At 39.0% G+C, this 19,959-nt stretch overlaps 1 protein-coding gene across 4 annotated transcripts in view; it reads left to right on the top strand.

Moving 5' to 3' along the window:
* Positions 1-18,326, top strand: part of CMTM8 (CKLF like MARVEL transmembrane domain containing 8) — a 37,440-nt gene extending 19,114 nt beyond the window's left edge. For 2 of the 4 annotated variants that reach the window (XM_072851437.1, XM_072851436.1), the window contains exons 2-4: positions 10,591-10,764; positions 15,156-15,272; positions 18,076-18,326. In XM_072851437.1, the coding sequence (XP_072707538.1) occupies positions 10,591-10,764; positions 15,156-15,272; positions 18,076-18,159 (375 nt within the window). In that variant the 3' untranslated portion in view covers positions 18,160-18,326. The remainder of the gene's footprint in view (positions 1-10,590; positions 10,765-15,155; positions 15,273-18,075) is intronic. The other 2 variants (XM_072851438.1, XM_072851439.1) reach the window with 2 other exon arrangements.
* The last annotated feature ends 1,633 nt before the right edge of the window (positions 18,327-19,959 follow it).

Here is a 19,959-nt window from a genome sequence, read left to right as displayed (position 1 = left end):
AGGAGAGGAAATTTCTTCCTTTTGTCCAAATCTTGGCTTCAAATCTCAAAAGAATTTAAAAAGCCTGCCAGTGTGGTTTCCCTTTTTTAATTTTTTTTTAATTTTTTTTTTTTTTTAAATTGCAGCGGAGAAGCACTGTGAGCCCTTTTAAGTCCTTCCACCAAGTAGTTGATGTTCCCTACTAATATGAGCTCTCAAATCTGCATGTAATTTTGTAGTATGAAGATCTTTTAAAATTGAAATCAATGAAATCATGTGGCATTGTATGAATTCGATCATAGGACTTATTACAAATAAACTCAATGAATTGCTACTGTGTCTCATGTGGGTCATATAGGATGTATTTTTGTTTCTGTACTGCCTGTACAAGGACAGGACCGTTTAAAGGACCAACTTGGGAGTGTTACTTCTCAAAGAAGTCAGCTACAACTTTTACTCAGAGCTCCAAAATGCATTAATATTTGAATGTTAAATACAAAAACATTTAACCTTTTAATTTCACCTGTCTTGACGATTTATAAGCAGCCAGGCCTTGCTGAAGTGGAAGGAAAAGGGAGCAGCACTGTTCCTTTTATTCGCATCCCTTGTGATTGCTAGATAAGAGGCCAGGCGGTCTCCTTGCGTTGAGGTCACATTTAGAGCTTAAGCGCTGTGGAGGTCATTGCCTGCCAACTGTTTCACCAGGTGCCCTTCTGGAGAGGTAAGTGCTTTTTAGGACAGGCTGTTTGTCTTCAGTTGTGTTTTGCACCATCCCTCTTTATTTTTACATTAAACTGTGGCCCCGATGGAGCCACCGATAGCAGTAGCCAGTGCGTTCCTGGTCAGCCACAGCTGGTTGCAGCTCTGAGGCTGGTTGCAGGTCTTTCTCCTGACTGACCTGGGACGGGCCCATTGCACTGTATTTTGCATAAAGGTAGTTTCATCAGGTAATAGAACACTATGGGCAAAGATGAGGCTGTGTCTTCTGCTGTGGCTATGTAGATAAAATGATGGCTAGCACTGTGTTAGCAAGGGCATATAAGTTAATATATGTGTAGTGTGCAGTAACCTATATAAATGTCTCTGTGTGTGCAGATTCTCAGGCAAAACATGAGTGTTAAGTTAGAATTTACAGGCATCAGTAAACAGTAGTGTGCTCCTGAATGCAGCCCTTAAAAACCTTAAAGCATTTAATGTGGAAAGTGCCCTGGGACAAGGACCAATCTTTACGCTTTGTACACATTTTAATGACCTGTTAATGATCAACCACTGGTCTGCCAAGAAGATAGATTTCATGATGATACAATTCAAGCCAGTTTCTTCACCATTGCTTGAGATTATTCCTTGTAATTCTACTTTGGAAAGAAACAGTATATTGATGTGGCATGTAGTCATCCCATCCTATTCTGTTAACACTTTTGCAGCTTCCAGTACTCAGTTGCCAGGGTCTCCTGCAGGAAAGTAAGGCAAATTAAAACCAGAAGTTAGTAACAGTGGTTGTAATGGATCTGGTCAGTGGTCTGTTCAGTCCAGTAGTCAGTCTCTGATAATGACAGATACCGAAAACTTAGGAAGGAGTGTAAGAAGGAGCACATGTGGCAAGATCCTTCTCTGCTATAGTTTTCCAGCTTCTATCAAACTGCACATTTAGGAATTTCCAGAGCTGAAGGTTGCATCTTGACTATCGTGTATATAGGTATTATATACAGACAGGGCTGACCTGTCTGCCAGGAGTGTGTATGATGTTTCCTGTGGAAATGAATTCTGTAATATGGTTAGGTATTGGTTTTTTTCCTTCTTTTTGTTTTGTTTTGTTTTTTAAATACCGCTTCCTTCTGTTTGGTTTTCAACTTTCTGCCTGATATTTAGCTGGATGCTTCTTGTGTTGCAAGTCCTAATCCAGTCCTTGTTCCTTTCTTTGTGACCTGCTATTCTGCAGACTTCTGTCATATTCTCCTTCAGTCTTCAGTGGAAAATCGGACTAATCTTTTTTCCAACCTTAACTTTATTTTCTTGCAGGAGCCATTCTCTGTGCCTTGCATAATCCAATTGAATCATTTTAGAAATGGGAGAGAGGAATGAACAGAACATGCTCAATGTGTGGGTACACCATTGATTTGTAAAGCACTGTGATATGTTCTGTTTGGTAGAGTTTTTTATTATTTTATTCCTTTCCTAACAGTTTCTAATCTTCCGTTGTGATGTTCTTGATCACATGGAACAAAATTTACAATCCAAGCACAGTCTTATTTCTTTTTTACCTTCTGAATATCCACTACCCTATCTCTAGTTATTTTTTCAGACAAAACTTCCTGAGAAACTGTAAGAAATAAACTCTTGTAGTGATTGCACAATTCTGATGTGAGATGGGACAGTCTGTGTTTTCCAGAAAACTTCTCTTGCTTTTTTAATTTAAGCTACCTCCTTTTGGTCTGTATTACTGGTTTTAGCTCTGGTCTCACACATTCCATGCATATTTCTCAGGTGAAGCAACATTTGAGCATTGTAATATGCTGCTGGGATGGACAGTACGGTTTCCTTACTCTCTCCCAACCCCAAGTTATTTTTCTCAGCTGTCAGTTGCAGTGAGCTGGAGCACCGTATCACAGAAGACTCCTCATGCATGAGTTGCAGTGCAGTCAGTGGAGTCAACAGTGGAGGCTAGAGAAGGAGCACCTTTGTGATTTACTCATTTTAGTAGGTGGTAGACTCATTAAGGTAACATGAAATTGGGGTGTGCTACTGCATTTTGCTCAGGCACTATTGTCTTTATGCCTAGGCAGCACTGCAGTATTGCAATACCCATTCTGATCAGGAAAATAAGTTTTCTGCTTGCAATGCCAGCCACTAACTGCCTCCCTCTCTCTGCTCTTCCCAATGAGACTTCATAGCTTCTTGGGCACTCCTGCAAGCTGGCTCTGCCTTTCAGTGTGAATCCTTTTGTAAGTGCAAGCCAATACCCTTATTTATGCATGCCGTGGCCAGTTCAGTACATCTTCACTGCATGGCTGATCTGGATAATGAGCGTTGCAGTCTGAACATCAGGCCTAGCCCTTCTTTACTGGCTGAGGTGTGGGGAGGTCTGGTCCCCAGTTTTTTAGGCAAAGGTGCTCTTGGGCTCTTTCCTGAGGAACTGGGGTAGGTGTGGGAGGACTTCTCTGCTCCATGGAGCTGTGGGAAAGGCACTGGAGGTCCATCAGCTGTTGAAAGGCTTGGTCTGAATTCTCACCCCAGAATAGGCCTGCTCCCTATTGAATGAAATCTCTGCCAGTGGGCCTTGACCCATTTCAAGCCTGGGTCAGGAGGTTTTTCTGTGTGGCTTGTAATAGGATTTGGACTAAACTCTTGAGTAAGAGTTCAGTCTTTACTAAAGACGTACTTCTGGAGCATACTTTGGCACATGCTGCTTCCAGTAGTTTTCTTTCTTAGGAAACGGATCCTAAAAAACCAACTCTGGGGTGGGTGTTCTCTCAAGTGATGGTTAGTGTTTCCAGTATTTTGAGCCCTTGCATTTGGTCTGTAGTGAGGGGTACTCACTGGTGCTGCCATGGAGCCAAGAGCATGACAGAAAGTTTGAAGACTTGTGGGAGGATTCAACACTGAAACTGGTTGCTTGAAAATAATTTAAAAGGTATTCAGACAATTTTTAGAAATTCTGTGAAAGTAGAAGAGACTGAATTTTGCACAGTTTTATTACAAACAGAAATGTTTTCAAAGGTAGGAGAGACTTGAGATCTGTAGCTGCTACTCGGTTTGATGCTAAGAGTTTTACTGTATAAATGATAAAATACTTCATTGATATGTCTGTTATGACCACTGGCGTGTTTCTGCGAGCACTGTGGATTTTTTAACTTTGCTAGGAAGGCAAAGCCCTGAAAAGTCTCAGCAAAAACACTAGCCTTTACTTTTATTTGGTGTACAACCTGCAAAAACATGCAGAATTCAAAGGATTTTTTTCCTGCATGTATGTAGAGCCCAAGTTCTCTTCTGTGGGACCGTCTCACTAGAAGACAGTCTGGGTGAATCACAAAGCTTTCCTCCACTGAGCAGCTCTTAGCAAAATAAATGCTTCCAACTGCTGATGACACCAAATGCTTACAGAGGAAAGGTGGTATACAGCGATGGGATAAAGAGGAGGGGGACGGCAGTGATTGTCTGATGTCAACTCATTGTAATGTTTTGTGTTAAAGTGTTTGAGACTGGGAAAGAGAAGCAGTAGGCTAAGGCAGTGTATCGATTAGATTATTACAGAGTACATTAACATGGTCCTTGAAATTTAAAAGCAAGGATCTTATGTCTCTAAAAAAATGTAGCTGAAAGATGTTTTTGAATTTCCGCATCTTTGCATCTTTACTCAGTGTTAATAGAAATCTTTTTTAAGTTTGAATCCTTCCAGTTTTAAAAGCTAAGTTTTAAAACATGGTTATCACCTTTTCTCTGACTGCAGCACAAACAAGATTTTTATATTTTGTACTTTAGTCTGGATTGATATTTAATTGATTTATGCAGTACTCGTAGGCTTTCACATTGTTTTTTCTTAGGCATTTTTCCTCCATGGACATTAAAATACAATTTTCTAAATAGTGGGGAAGAGTTTTTTGTGGTTTTGGGTTTTTTATTTTGTTTTTGTTTGGTTTTGGTGGGGTTGGTTTTGGGTTTTTTTTGTGTGTTGTTTTTGGTGGGTTTTTTGTTTGTTTTTTTTTTAAGTAAAACAAACAAATGATCCTTATTTTGAGTAGTTTGGATAAACCTACATTTGACGTTGCTGTTGTACCCAGAATGGAAGTGAACCCATCAAAGCTGCTTTGTGCAGACGCTCTTAACTTCGCATAACGCTTATGAAAGATTTCTGTATATATATCGCTTACTTCGAGCGTTCCCCTTCAATCTGCAGGCGTTTGGCACCTTTTGGCACCAAAATGCAAATTGCCCCCTTGATGTTTCTGCTGGGCAGCTTAAGCCGGCCCAAGTACCCCCTTCGAAAGCGGCCCAAGTACCCCCCTTTCTAAAAAAAAAAAAAGCAATGATTGCGCTCCCTCTGGTGGCAGAATTGTTGCATGTCACTTCTTAGATCGTGTATGAGGGCACAAAACCTCTGATTTAAAGACGTTATTTAAGTGCGCTGCAAACATGTACTCCATTTAGCCATAGCTGGAAGAAAAAAAAAAAATCATTCTGTATCTGTCAAATATAAGACAATTAAATCTGCCTGTTCTTACGACTGACTGTCCTGGGCGGCATGTCTTACAGGAGCAATAGAGGAGGAATGCCCTTCCCCCCCTCCCCCTCTTTTTCCTCTTTAAATGACCCCCCCACCCCCAGATATTTTGATTCACAGTATAAGATCCTGCGTTTTGGTGTGTGATCAATGTCATAAGATTAATAAACATTCTTCCAAACCTGTCAAATGCTTACAAACACCCAAGGGGTGGTTGACTAACCAACATCAAATAAGGGGAGCCCCTATAGTGCTGAACTGCTGGTCTGGCTGCCCTTAGGGATCTTTGCTTACCTTCTTAGTGCCTGATGAAAAGCATTTCCAACCTTGTCTTCCCAAGGGCCATGAAAGGTGAGATAAGAAACTAGGGAGCAGGCATGAGAAATGTTTGTGCTCTCCCTGCCCACAGGAGACTCCCTGGGTTTTTTTTGCCTGCAGAGAGTAGCCAAGGGAAGAAAAGGATGGAGGCTGAGACATCCATAGGATGTTTGCGCTGCTGCTGATGTAGCTCCTAACTTGTGATTTAGTAGTGAAACAATGATGTGCAATAATTTAGAACGGTGTCTCTTTCTTCTAGTTGTAAATCTCCTTTCATGGGAAGGAGAGGCAAATTGTCTTGCTTTCTACTTGCTGGATTCTGTCCATGTTTAGGTGACTTGAATACAGGAGACAACTGTTGCTGCAAATGCACAACTCTTCTAGTCTCCTTCTACCTTCATTTCCATCTGTGCTAGTAGCAACTCTGTATAAATCCTACAATACTTATGCATACAGAGAACTGAAATGGTCCTAGGAAGCATCTCTAGGATAAAGAATAGGAAAAAGCTTCAGGCAAACATGCCAAATAGGTTTTTCTCCCTGTCAATTCTGCCACAATGAGACTTCTTTTGCCTTTGAAAGGGATGCATAAACATTTTTAACTGTGTTGCTGAGTTAACCAGTCAAGATGAATGCTGCAGAATTTGTAACGCTAGCGTCACTGGAGAGGAGTCACTACATCACAGGCTTTTTAAATACAGTTTGCAAGTACAGATTCAGTTCTGCAGTTTTTAAGCTGCTTCAAAAAGCAAAACTGGATACACAGATTCAAGCTCATACCTGCTGACTTGTACCAGCGACACGAGACAAGCTGTGTCTCATCTACTAGGCAATAAAGCCTTTTTTTTTTTTAAAGTGACTGAATAGTTCGATACTTTTGAAGTTCTCGACATTGCAGAAAAAATATGGCAGTTATTTAAGGGTTTGAATGTGCAATTAAGCATCTAATTTTAAACCTGCACACTCAATAATACTGGACTTTGTAGCAAAGTTATTCCCTTTTTATGGTATCTGCCAACTGCTGACGTATGCATTAGTACATGTGACATATTAATGCATTGTAGTAATGGAGGTACCTGATCAAGCAGCAGCCAAATGATCACAAAATAGTTGTCTGAGGTAAAATCAGAGACTGCAATAAACAAGGGAAAACTGCTTGCCTTTATCACGTGCTGACGAGTGAAATCCATATCTCCTATCTGACTTGAAAAACTGGACCCAGTTGGTGGAGCCCTTATAGTCTTAGGACCCAGCATCCCCTCTCATCGACTACCACATGCATTATTTTCTTTGGTCGTCTTGATGCTTTTTCCTCCCTTTCTCAGAGTAAGTTTTGACAGGATTGTAGTATGTTCCTATAATTCTAAATAAGCATATTCTGACTTGCTCATAAATTAAAATTAAATACTCAGCTATTACTAATACAATCTAGCATACCTGGTTATAACAAGATACAGGCCTTTCCCAGTTACTGAGTGGAGCTTTCTCCCTTGTCTTTCAGCTGATCTGAAGCAGTGAAGGTAGCTGTGTACTGTCTGTGCACGCTGAATTACTGTGGGCGCTCCCCAAGTATTGCAGTTGCTGATCTTTGCTTTATGGTATGGCATACCTGTCACTCACTTGCCAGATTCTGTATGCTAGATGCTCATTGAGATGGCATTTGAATATAATCCAGTTATTCCCAGTGGGGAGGTTTGTTATCAAATCAACAGGAAAAGTGGCATTCTCAGCTCCATCAGATGCACGAGTGCCATCTAGTTTGTACTGATCTGTTGAACAGCAAACGTGTAATGTAGGGGACAGTCAGAATATTACGAGACAGGCTTTTAACACCGCAGAAGCTGTCTCAATATTTAACATGCTGAGAAGACAAGCTAATCACGAAATACTTGTCTAGATGTCTATGTTCCTGTGACTGCTTAGGTATTTTGTAGATGCTGATGGCCAGTGTGAACTTTAAATCAATTTATTGCGTTTGTTTACGTATGCAATAAAACCATTTGCCATATCATTTAACCACACACAGAGTGAATTGCTGACCGTGAGCTGATCTGACCTTTTCGGGTCTAATCAAGAAACGTGAAATATTATTTCAGCCTGTCAGCTCCAGTAATATGCAGTAAGAGTATCTGGATCTAACTGAAAATGTCAGATACGCTCTAATATGCAACCCATCAAAGTTACGATGCATATGAACCAAGAACTGGTTAAGAATATAAATCTGTAACATCCGTGGTGCATCTCAATTGCTTAGATAAATTGTTCTGCCATTGATACGGGCCGGCTAAAAAACATCCATTAAAAGCAATTCTTTGGAATACCTGTGAGATGTACAGCTGCTTAAATATTAAAATGATCTTGGAAGAGGGGTGATAACACCAAGTTAGAATATTATTGGAAAAAACAGTGACCAGTGAGATTACCAGTGCTCTAGTTAATGTCTTGGTAGCTTTGTTGTGTGGTAATGTAAGATTAGTGGTCTCATGCAACCTCAGAATTTTCCTTTTTCATTTTAATAATTTGATGCTTGTGAAGTTTTTACTTTTTCCAGAAATAATCCATTATATAAGGTGAGATGTCCCTATCGATCTTATTTGTGTTGAATTTAGTATTAAGCATTTTTCGTAGTCTTGTGCTTTTTATGAAAAAGTCTACTTCTATTTTTAAAAGCTTTCTAAAAACCAACACTGTTGTCAGTAGGTTATAGTGTTTAACGATGTTTAATTTCTTTGTTTTCTTTGTCTTATATTTGAAGTTTCTGTTCTTGGTATTTTACTAGATATTCAGATCTAGGATAAATCTGTCTTTATTTATCAAGCATGAGACCAATTATTCATAGGTACAATTTCTGGATGATTAATTTAAATTTGGATTAAAGTGGATGGGCACAATGAAAAGCAACTTTGTATCCTAAGAAAAGGGGATTTTGTTAGCTAAAGAGTCTTATCAAGATTGTTTAATCTTAAAGCAGTTATTACACTAAAATTGAGTTGATTTTTAATCTAATTGTGGGTAGTTTGTGCAATTTGAGGCATTATTAACTGAATCGCTGCTATTAGTAAAACGTTGTTGGAACTAGAATTAAAATTAACTATGGGAAGCATTGCTGAACGGATAACTGCATTAAAGAATAGTGTATATTTTAAACTACCCAGTTAATGCTATTTGAACTGTTCTTGAGGCAATGCTGCCCTCCCCTGGTATGCTGCGGAAGGTAGGAAATTTTATCCCAGTCCGAGCAAGTTCTAGGGCTTCGTATTAAAGAGAAATTGCTGAATTGGTGAAAACGGTGGAAAAAATGTTCTTAAAAAGACCATTATGTGCATTCTGTATTACAAGACCAAAAAAAAAAGTGGAACAGACATTTGTGCAGGGCTTTTATGTATACATGGTGCAGATGTGGATGAATGTCCAAATAATATACAGGAATATACTGTGAACACACAAGACAATAAATTGAGGGCTGAATTAAGTTTGGGTAGCAATTTGGAGGATGAATTGAAGACAAAATAAACATATACCAGGTAGATGCTGAAAGTTAGCAGGACTGATTACCATAAACTTTTGTTTAACAGTATAGTTTTGCCTTGTATATAATGTTTAGGGATTTATCATTAATGTTTACATGTTCAATTCTGCAATAGAAAAGTAAATGGGACCATGGCCAACAATTTACACGGGAATAGGATTAGCTCTTGTGCAAATGAAGCTGTAGCAAAACCGTCATCTTCTGTCAGGGGCTATTGATTACAAAGATACCACTGTAGGCTCAGGAGGTCCTCCACTGCACATTCCTGAGAGACGACGAAGGTAGTCCAAGGAAATATTACTATTGCATGGTCTATTCTTAATATATTTCTTCAGACATCAGTTATTAACCACTGCTGGAGACAGAATATTGGGGTAGAAGGTTCTTTAGATTGTCTAGCTATGGCTGTTGTCTGTTAAATAAGTGTGTTGCTATTTGCTTTAATTTTGTCTTCATTTTCTCACTGCTAGGCAGTTTCACCATGGTCCAGATAGCAGAAAGAGATGAGCCTTGTTTCAAATATAAGAATTTTAGTTCCCACATCTGACTCCAGTAAAGTGTGTGTGGTGGGGTTTGGGTTTGTTTGTTTGTTTTCAAGGTATAAAATATCCCTTTCTTTTTACAATTAAGACTTTTCTAATTGCTGGACAACTTGCAAAACACAGAACTTTTCTTCCTGTGGCATATGACTTGACTTCTGTTTTGTTTGCTCATCATCCCTCTTAATGTATTGGAGATCACCTAACACTAGAGAAAACTGGAGAGAGTACGTTGAAATCTCTGGTTCATGTATTTCTTCATGTCGTAGATGTGAACAGATTGCCAGATTCAGGATCAGGACAGAGTTTTTTCCCCTGACTGGTTTGCTTGAGGACTTTGCTTGCATGTGAGTTTTTGCCTACTACTTAGGGTCAGGTCACCTGGGAGATGCTTTAAGAACTGTGGAATATAATGACATTCCCAGCCTGACCTGCTCTGGTCCAGCAGCATGTTACAGTGGTGGTGGCTGTTGATATTTTACTACTACCTTTTATGATAAAGGCCTAGGAGTTGTTTTGTGTCTATGGTGCCTGCCAGTCCACAGAGCAGGTGTGGACCATTTTGAAGTAGATCCCAACTACTCAAGTTACCTGTGACTGTGGCAGATGGGACCTGAAGATCCCAGTGGTCCTTCACAGGCTTCTGTTTCTAAAGTGACTTAGCTGACTGCAAAATAGTAGTATTGAGCTTCATGCACATAAGCTAGTAGGCTGTAATAAGCAATCCTTTTGAGAGCTAGCTGTAAAACCACTGCAAGTATGGCTCCATAATAGTTCAAGTGAGCTAAAACAATACCAAGACACCTTGTTCTGCCTTTCCTTTTGTGACACCCTGCCACAGCAAAATCAGTTCTTTTTTGTTAGATTAGTATTCTGTCAGAGTAGCATCCCAACTCAGCTCATCAAATGGTTATCTGAATGCCAGTGGTGTCGTTCCTTGACCTAGAATAAATGTATGAGGTCTAAGACTGCGTAACAGTTTTCTTTCTTGTCCATAACTTTTGCAGGTGTTGGGGCTGCTGGTGTGGACCCTGATTGCTGGAACAGAATACTTTCTATATCCAGCCTTTGGCTGGGTGATGTTTGTAGCTGTGTTTTACTGGGTTCTCACTGTCTTCTTTCTGATCATCTACATGACAATGACCTACACCAGGATCCCCCAGGTGCCATGGACCACGGTGGTAAATACACCCATTCTTTGTTGTTTTAGGTTTGCTTGGTTATGACAAGAATAAAATATTGATGCATTCTGTGGGTGTAGCTAACGAACCGTACTTGTGCTTTTTGCAGATTTTTCCCTAATTACTGTGTGACTGCGTACCTGCAGTTTTTAACCTTCATACTACCCAGACACTTTTAAAACACTTTTCCTATGATGTTTCACTGTTTTGTTCAGCGGTTGATGTAGTGACTTGATTTTTAATAATGTGCGTGTGACTGATATTTATGCACAGTGGCCTCTTTTTCTCCCTGTAGTGATTACATCGCATGAAGAATGAGTCTGTTGCTGCCTCTGAGCTAACAGATCTGGCCATATGGCTTAAACAGCAGAAATCCCTTCTTGAATCAACACCATGAATTGGAAGTGGGACCCTAGCTCTTACAGGGCTATGAGTCTTCCTGGGCTAAAATAAAAGCAAAGGTGGTTCAGAGGTAGCAACAGTCTGACAATTCATATATGGCCTACTGTGAAAATGGTGCTGAAAATTAGTGTTGTATATATGTAAAATACGTGCCATTATGTAAAATATGTGCCTTTGCTTTTAGCTCAAGATTTAATGCAAATCAGATAAACAGCTAATGTAATTACAGAAAAATTTCACAGGCATTTAAAATTCAGATCCAGTTTTTGTGGTTTGAACAAACCTGGCTAGCTGTACCTCTCAACAGTATATTTTTACGTGATTTTCATAACAGGCTGGTGTTCAGGGTAATAGATCCTAAAAGTCATTGTCATCTCAGCCAACTGGCTATTTGTGACCCATCCAAGAATTATTATAAATTTTAGCTTTGCATGTGTCTGATACAGTGAGATACTGTTCTTTTTTTTTTTTTACTACCTAAAGATTATTGACTAGAATTCTGTTAATTTTATGATAAAATATATTTGACTTCTGTGTTGCAAACAGCTTGTTATCAGCTATATTGTGTACGTGACTAAAATTGAATACTCTTTTCTTTTCATCTTCCCATTTGCTGCTGTAATAAATAGCCAGCTATAGCAATTACTAATAAGAACAACCAGGATTACGTTCAGATAGCTTCTCTATTTTCAAGTTTCATGACCAGCAATTACCATTAAGGCTATAACACTGCTATAGAAATGTTGGATTATTTCAATTACAGCAGTAATGTGTCTGGGTACATTTAAAGGTGTGGGATTTTTTTTCCCCTATTGCATCAGATGTGAGTAAAGTACATTCAAAGGGAAAGCATCTTTGTATCCATTTGGATACTGCTTTAGTCATTACCCCTATTTCATCAGTTTAACACTATTATCAGACAACAGCTACACATAAATGGGTTGCCCCCGATCTATGTGGTAGACAAGCTGGAGTATTTGATTTGTTTCTACTTCATATTGAGTGTATTTCTTGCTCTGAGTTCCAAACACATAAGATAGATAAGATCACATAAATGTAGGTCCAAAAGGTAGTCTCCTTTTATAGTAAAGGGTAATACGAAGAGAATATAAACGCAAAATAAATAAAAGATGTTTGCATTCCAGCTTGTTTTGCCCTAAGGTATTAAAAGAGCTGTTGGGAACAGCCTTTGAATTGGACCTCTGCCACTCCTGGCTGGCCAACAGGAATGTTGGGTCTCTCTTCAGAGAGATATTGTTAATGTCTTCATTCAAGACACACACCTTTTAGAGTGACACACACCTTTTGGAGTGAGTGAGTGAGTTTATGCCCACCTTCCCCCTATTCTCTGAAGTATCCTGACTTTCAGTCTCTGCTAGTTATTGCTCTGCCTCCTTAGGCGACAGTTAGCTCAAACTATTGTTGAGCTATTGTTGTGTCTATTGTATGCAGTATCCAAAATTACATCTGGACTTCTCTGTCATAAATCCACTTTTTGCAGGTTAAGCACATTACCAAATTGCTTAAGATGCAGTTACTTTTACTGCAAATTAACCCAAAGGACGTGCTTCAAAACTTACTCTCCTTAATAGTGCAAGTTCTTTGCTAAAACAATCAATGGAAGCTTTTAAAATCTGGTAAATTTGAATTTAAGAAGCAGATGGTAATTTAGCATGAACCATTTGGTTTGAGTAATATATTGGCGGTAAAGGCCCTATCAGCTTGCATTGCATTCCATCTTCCCCAACAGTGTTATTTCCCAGAGCAGCAGTTTGCAAAAATTATGTGCTTTTTTTCTTTTCTACATGACAAGATATTGCAGGGATTTGTGGCTTTCCAGGGTAATTGAGTCTTTTTTGGAACGGGAAATCTAAAAATAACAACAACAAATACTCTAGGCAATCAAATCTGGAGTTTGAAAATCAGTGCTTTACAAGAAGTTCACCTGAACCTGCCAGTTGTTGGCATCTTATCCTAAAATTGACAGTTTGATATTTTATTACTGTAATGCCCAGATAAAACGAGAGGTGAGGTCTGTGAATAGAGATAATACCTTGTATTAGATCATCTGATACAGGTGAGATAAACCCCACTCATTTATAAGTGTGTGAATCAAACCTCAAGTACCAGGCCTTGGACTCCATCGGAGTGTTGACGCACTGCCCATGATTCCCTGCGGAAAGGTGGGTAAGTGGCTCTTTTCCAAATGCCCTGAAGTTGCAGGGACTTAAGAACCACAGGAGGATGTGCATGCCCTTCAGGCTGCTCTGAAAACTGTAAGAAGGCTTTTTGCATGGGGAGTCTCATACAAGCAGTGGTGACCTGAAGACTGACATGTTGACAGGTGACAGCACAGCATGCTGCTCTCTGGAGGGGCCTGCAGTTGAGAAGGCACATGTTTGGGGAATGGCTTCCTTTCAGAAAGTTTCGAACCCTGTGTGTCATGGGAGTATGCGGCAGTGAGGTAGACTCCCCCAAGTCTGAAGTAAACTCTGCCAGAACAAAATGTCATGGAGATGGATGTGAGGAGCTTCCATACCAACCACTTCAAGCTGTTGATCCATGCTTTGGTGCACTGAGGGAATTGCTCATGTGATACAGCTGTTGTCGCTGCCTTCTGAACTTCTCTTCTTGGGCTGCAGCTCTCTTTTTAGATTCTGCCAGAGTTGGTGACTAGTGAATTCAACAGTAATTGGCATATATTCTTAGCATCCACTGGGTCACACCGTGGAAATTAGTAAGTTGGAGCTGTACCAGTATGGCAACATTTAGAGACAACTAGGGCAACAGAGTTAAGGGTTGTGATATTTGTGTGACACTTTGGAGTGCAAACATGGGGCCAGAAGCTGAAGGCAGCAGATCATGTACAACATGAGGACCTGGTCTAAACTGAGTTACTAATTCCTGCAGTTGTAACTAGGTGCAAAGTATGTCATGGGTATTCCACTTAAACATGGCACCAGTGAACTAAAAGTATGTTTTCTGGCCAAATTCATATGCCTTAGACAAGTAGCAGGGTGGAGTTTGGGGGGATTTTTTTATTTTAAGTCAGAATGAACTTCCTATAGCCCTGACCAAGTATTGAGTAAGTAAAGGACAAAGTATTAAAATTACGTACTTTAAAAACCCCCTCACACCTTTTTATGTGTCTTTCATCTTCTTAGACTTACGTTCTCCCTTCCTTTCCTGTTCTCTCTCGTATGCAAAACGTGAACAAACTGTTATTTGTTTCTCTAGTGTTACGTGAGATCACTGTTACCTGCTTTGCTTCTTTCTTAGTAATGATCATAGGTACCCTGAGACATTAACTCTGCTCCTTGGAAGAGAAAATGCAGCATCTGCCGTGGGTGGGTCTTGATGACCCATGTAGTCCATTCAGACTGTTCTCCTCCTTGGTTTTATCTGTTTCTTTCTCCTCTCGAAAACAGGCAGAAGGGAAAGGTAGTGAAAAGTGGAAGAATATGACTGAAAAAATTACACCCTCTTTATCTCCTTCAGAAGTGGAGAAAACAAAGTTTTGGAAGCTTTATAAATATTCTTCATATGCCACGAGTTATTGATTCCTACAGTGTATCTTTGTGTAGATTAGAAATGTAATAAAATTGCAGTTTTCTTTTGTTTCTTTTTTTTTTTTCATGTAGTGTCATATTCTTACTGCCTAACACTTAGGTTGTGATAACCAAACTTTGTCCTTATTTCCACTTTTGGAAAATCACAGTACACCAGCTTTAAGACTCTTCTGGATTTAGTGTGATGGAGAGAACAGTTTGTCCAAAACATGCTTTAACATTTATGGATCTTCAAAATAAGCAGTTAAATTTTAATCTTACAGATAGAAACTTGGAAGAAGGTAAAAATAGTTAAGAATCACATTTCTTGTGTACATTGCATGTGTAGATTATATTTCAGAGGAGAGTTTTGTAATGTTGGAATAGAAAATGGTAACAAATGCATGTACATATTAATTACGTTGTTTGTTTTTTCAACAGGGTCTGTGTTTTAATGGAAGCGCCTTCATTTTGTACCTCATTGCTGCCATTGTAGATGCATCTTCAGTTACCAAAGAACTGGATAGTCACAATTACAACAGCTGGGCAGCTTCTTCAGTGAGTTCATTTTTTGTTTAAATCGGTTTTATGTCCAATACAGTTATATCAAAAGAAGGCTCACTGGAAGTGTGGGTTGAAATGCATGCGTTGTGGATTTTGAAAAGCTGCAGACTGATATAGAAGCTCACGCACAAAACCTATAGGCAGCTGTAATTTAGTTCATAGTTTTTGGAGGTGACTAGAAATTCCACCAGGAGATGACAGTCACACCGGAAAAGGCTGTAATGTTTTTAAGATCATACTGCTTTTCCCCTTTCCTGCCCCCATTTATTACTAGGTCTCTGGCAGAGGTTATAGCCTGCACATCTGAGTAGACAAAACAGATTGGGTGAGCACCAAGTCACCTCATGCACTTGGACAACTTCAAAAGCAGTTTACACTAACTCGGCTGCCTTTGCAGGCATGTGGATGAGGTGCATTCAGCTTTTTGTGGGCTGAGCCATATACACAGCACCTTTGGGAAGGTCCTGAAGTGGTATTGTTGTTTCTACAGTGATCTTCCTGTTACAGCCTCAACTTCTGATAATCTTTCTTCTGAGTTGGGCAGGCAATGCCTGAAGAATCATATAACTTCCCAGTGTTTTAAAGTGGATGCAAATCATTAATTAGTCTGACATTACTGTCTTACTACTTAGATTTGGAAGTCCAAAGCAGTCAGTCAATGTGGGTGAAAAACAACTTTTTTTTTTTAAGAGCCTTGTCATTTTCCAAGTAGGTGAACGTATTCTCTAGCTAAGTTAAGGGAGTTGTAGAAGAACTTTTTGCATGTTGTGGCAACAGTAGTCAGATTCAATTGTATAGAGTAATTCCAAATTACAGCCACTTTGCTGACTGTTCATGCTTCTGCAGTTGTCCTCTCTGGACTATTCACAAATTCTGTCTTCTGTCTGAAGCTTATTGTATATGGCCGTGAACACAGAGACTTGAACACCTGCTCTGTTTTTGTCTTGGAAATTGGATAACTACGTCCCTGTCACTTCAGTGGTGTTCAAGGTCTTCTCCCCTTGGCAGTTTGTAACTATTGATTTGTCACTCGGCCACTGCTGTTGATGGGAACTTGCTTGCTGCTAGATAAGCTTCCATGCTGATTTAGGTTTTATACAAAATGCAAGAATGCTCAGTGTCTCATGGGATGTTTGGAATCTTTTCTAATACCTTGTAATAGTGTTTATCTAATGCACTGTCTAAATAAACTATTAAATGTAGATTCTTGTTTTCTGAACCCATTAAGGGTTCATGGGTGGATGTTTGTGAGAATTTAGCAAATCATCTATCCTCAACAGTTGTTCTCTTTTAGAAAGATTTTAGATAGAGCTTTTATTTCATAAGAAACAAAATTACTGGACAAGAAGAATGCTACAATTTTCTATTATAATAATATTTATCATCATCATCTACAGTTTTTGGTGCCACAGATTAAATTTACATTAGACAAGACTCACCAAGAGCCCTCTGTTGGAGGGCTTAGATTCACTGCCTGTATGCAGGCTTAGTAGTGCCCTGCTCTCAGAGCTGAGGTGCCTACCCAGGCCAATGATGGTATATAAGCAAGAAACATTGGTAGAATCGTAAAATATTTTTAGGCTGGAAGGGACCTCTGGAAGTCATCTGGTCCAACCCTCTCCCCCCTTAAAGCAAGGCTAACTCGTATCAGGCTACCAGGGTCTTGTCCACTTGAGTTTTGAGTGTTTCCAAGGATGGTTATTCCACAACACCTCCGGACCTCTGTTGTCATGTTTGATTACTCTCATTGTGATTTCCGCCCCCCCCCCCCCCCCCCCCAATCTAATGGAAATTTCCCTTCTTGTAACTTGTGTTTGTTCCCTCTTGTCCTATCACTGCTAACCTCCAAGAAGAGCAGTGTTAATCCTATTTGCAGTGTCAGCTTTATTTGGTTCAGTTACCAGCGCAAAACATTCTGGTCTTATCGCAAGACCATTTTGAACATTGTCTGTTTTGAACAACATGCAGTGATTAACAGGAACTTAACCACTGGCACTGAATTGGACTTTATCAGTACAACTGAAATAGTTCACAGCTGTTCTTTGGTTTCTGTGTGCGTATGCTGCAAGAACTGCAGAAGCAACACCACTGATACTGTGTAGTTTTAATCTTTAAACATAAAATAAATCGAGCCTGCTACAGAAGGCTTATTCTGTAATCAGTTTCTGACAAAGTAGTGATATCTCAGTGTGGTTGCTGTCACTGTTGTTTGCACTGAGGAATACCTTTATTCATCAGTAGAGAACCTCTGGAATTGGTAACCTGATCGGTACTGCTGTTTAAGAACATGTCTGGGCCTGCATTTGAATCCAAGTTTTCTCTGTAAACAAGCTATTTTGATGCACAGTGGGCCATACTGAGGTACAGGTGGGCTGTACGCAACTTCTGGAGCATAGCAGCAGTGCAGGAGTGTTGGCTTGAGCTCACACTGTCCCATGGACTATCCCTCAGTCCTTACCAGCAATTGATGTTGCAACCAGCAAGTATAGGATTGGTGGGAGTCCAATCTATAAGATCCATACTGAAGCAGTATAATGTGGAGATATGAGTTGCAATATGCCATGTTTTGTCTGCTTCTAGCCCCATATTTCTAAGCATAATATAAGCTTACTTACACGGTATTGACTGCGATGGCCACACAAGTACAAGGAGGTGAGAGAGTGCCATTTTAGTCAGCCTGGTATTTCTCCTTTTTCCAAATCCCATAGCTTTTTTTTTTTTTTAAATAGAAATGACAGTGCTCTCAATTTTTTTTTTTTCCCCTAATATGTTGGTTTTTTTCTTCCTCTCTCTACAGTTCTTTGCCTTCGTGGTTACCTCCTGCTATGCTGGAAATACGTATTTTAGCTTTATATCTTGGCGATCACGAACTTTGCAGTAAATATTTTGTTAAAATGAATTCTGTAGTATAAAATGTCTTGAGGATTATACTCTTTTGACAAAAGCTTGGAAGAGGGATGAGGTCTTTTTGAGCATTTCTGTTAGAATTGACACAATATATTTTAAGCTGAGATTAAAATGATTATTTATAATACAGTATCATCTTTAGAGACATCTAACACTGACTTTGTACTGTATAATAAAAATTCATACTGCTTCTTTTAAAATTAACATGGTATTTTTCTAGACGTTGTATAGATGTTATTACTAAAGCTTTAATAAATCTTATTCAGACAATGTGCCAATTTTGTAAATGTCACTTTTTAAATGTTACAGGTATACTTTTGATACTGAATGCTACAAATCAAAACTAAGATTGATACTGTCTCATTATTATGTATAAAAAGTGTCATTGTACAGAAAAAAACCACCCAAAACTTTAAAAATAAATAAATAATTGACCCAACTGTGCATGTTTTGTAAACTGGGAGTAGAAGGTTGCTTTTTTAATTTCTTTTTCAGAGTAAAATATATACTGTTAAGAATTCTGATGATCCTGTCAGTTTGCATATTCTAACACCTTCTCACAATCATGAGATTGCTTTTGGAACCTGTTGCTGTAGGTCTGAAGCTTGCTGAAGGAATGTTGCGCCTGAAACACATTATCTTAACAGGTCTCAAATCCAGCAGGCTCCAAGGCATAAGTCTAGACAACAGTCCCTTAGTGCTTAGTGTTTAACCTACTGAGAATATCATAAAACACCTGCTGAAGGTAATATATTTTGTTTCTCAGGGGACTGTGTGTTTTTTTTTTTTTCTTCTCAGATTAGGCAATTAATCTGTCCTAATTAAAGTTTGGGCTTCTAAATCCTATTAAATGATATCAAATCTGTAGAAGAATTGTCAAGATGTCAGTGCTAGAAACAAAGAATTTCCTCCCTCCTTTCCTGTCTACTGGCATCATCTGTGAGTTGTTAGTTTAACAAATGAAGTTTTTAATTTAACACTCATACTTAAATATCTTTGAGTCAAGCAGAAGAATGACAGGAGATTATGACTTTCAAAACAGATACCTTTGAAAATGACTTTCAAATACAAATTACCTAAGGAATTTTTTCCAGGAATTATGTGGAGAGTGTAAGGTTGTGATTATTTTGTGATATTATTTAAAGTTTTCCTCATTTAAAACTACTGGTAAATCTTTTAATCCTGGATTAAGAAGATTTGGATTCTCTTCCAGTCTTCAAAAACTTAGCTGGATGATTATATATGGTAGTAGAGAAACCTTACTGCTTAAAAAAACCCTTATTTCTCCCTGTAACTAAATGGTGTGTGCTTACTTACGTGTGTGCCCTGCAGCAAAGATTTATCAGCAGCCAGCTAATTCTGTTCTCGATCACATTGTTTTGTTCTTTATTATCTGTCGGAGTCACGGGATTTCAGTGTAAGGGAAGCCAAGATATTATTTAAAAACCTATATTTGTCTGCAGATTGCATCTGGCCTGTACGACAAAGGTCAGGCTGTCTGCTGCTTGCTAAAATTACCCAGTTGTGAGAAGGAAGAAGGGCTACCAACTATGCATTTTATCTACACAGATAAATGCGTCATTAAAATCCCATATGCTCTTTTCCATTGCTGGAAAAAAATCAAAGGCATAAAAATGATCCAAATGTCAACTGATAAAATGTGGCTAGAAATATAGCCAGAATTAAAATCTCATCAGTGATTTCTCATCAGTAAAAATGCTTTCGTAGTAATAGAAATTGTTTCTTAAATGATATTTGATGTACCTATCTTAAG

Source organism: Ciconia boyciana, chromosome 2, assembly GCF_034638445.1.
Source record: "Ciconia boyciana chromosome 2, ASM3463844v1, whole genome shotgun sequence".
NCBI lineage: Eukaryota > Metazoa > Chordata > Aves > Ciconiiformes > Ciconiidae > Ciconia > Ciconia boyciana.
This window is presented reverse-complemented; position numbering and strand designations above follow the sequence as displayed.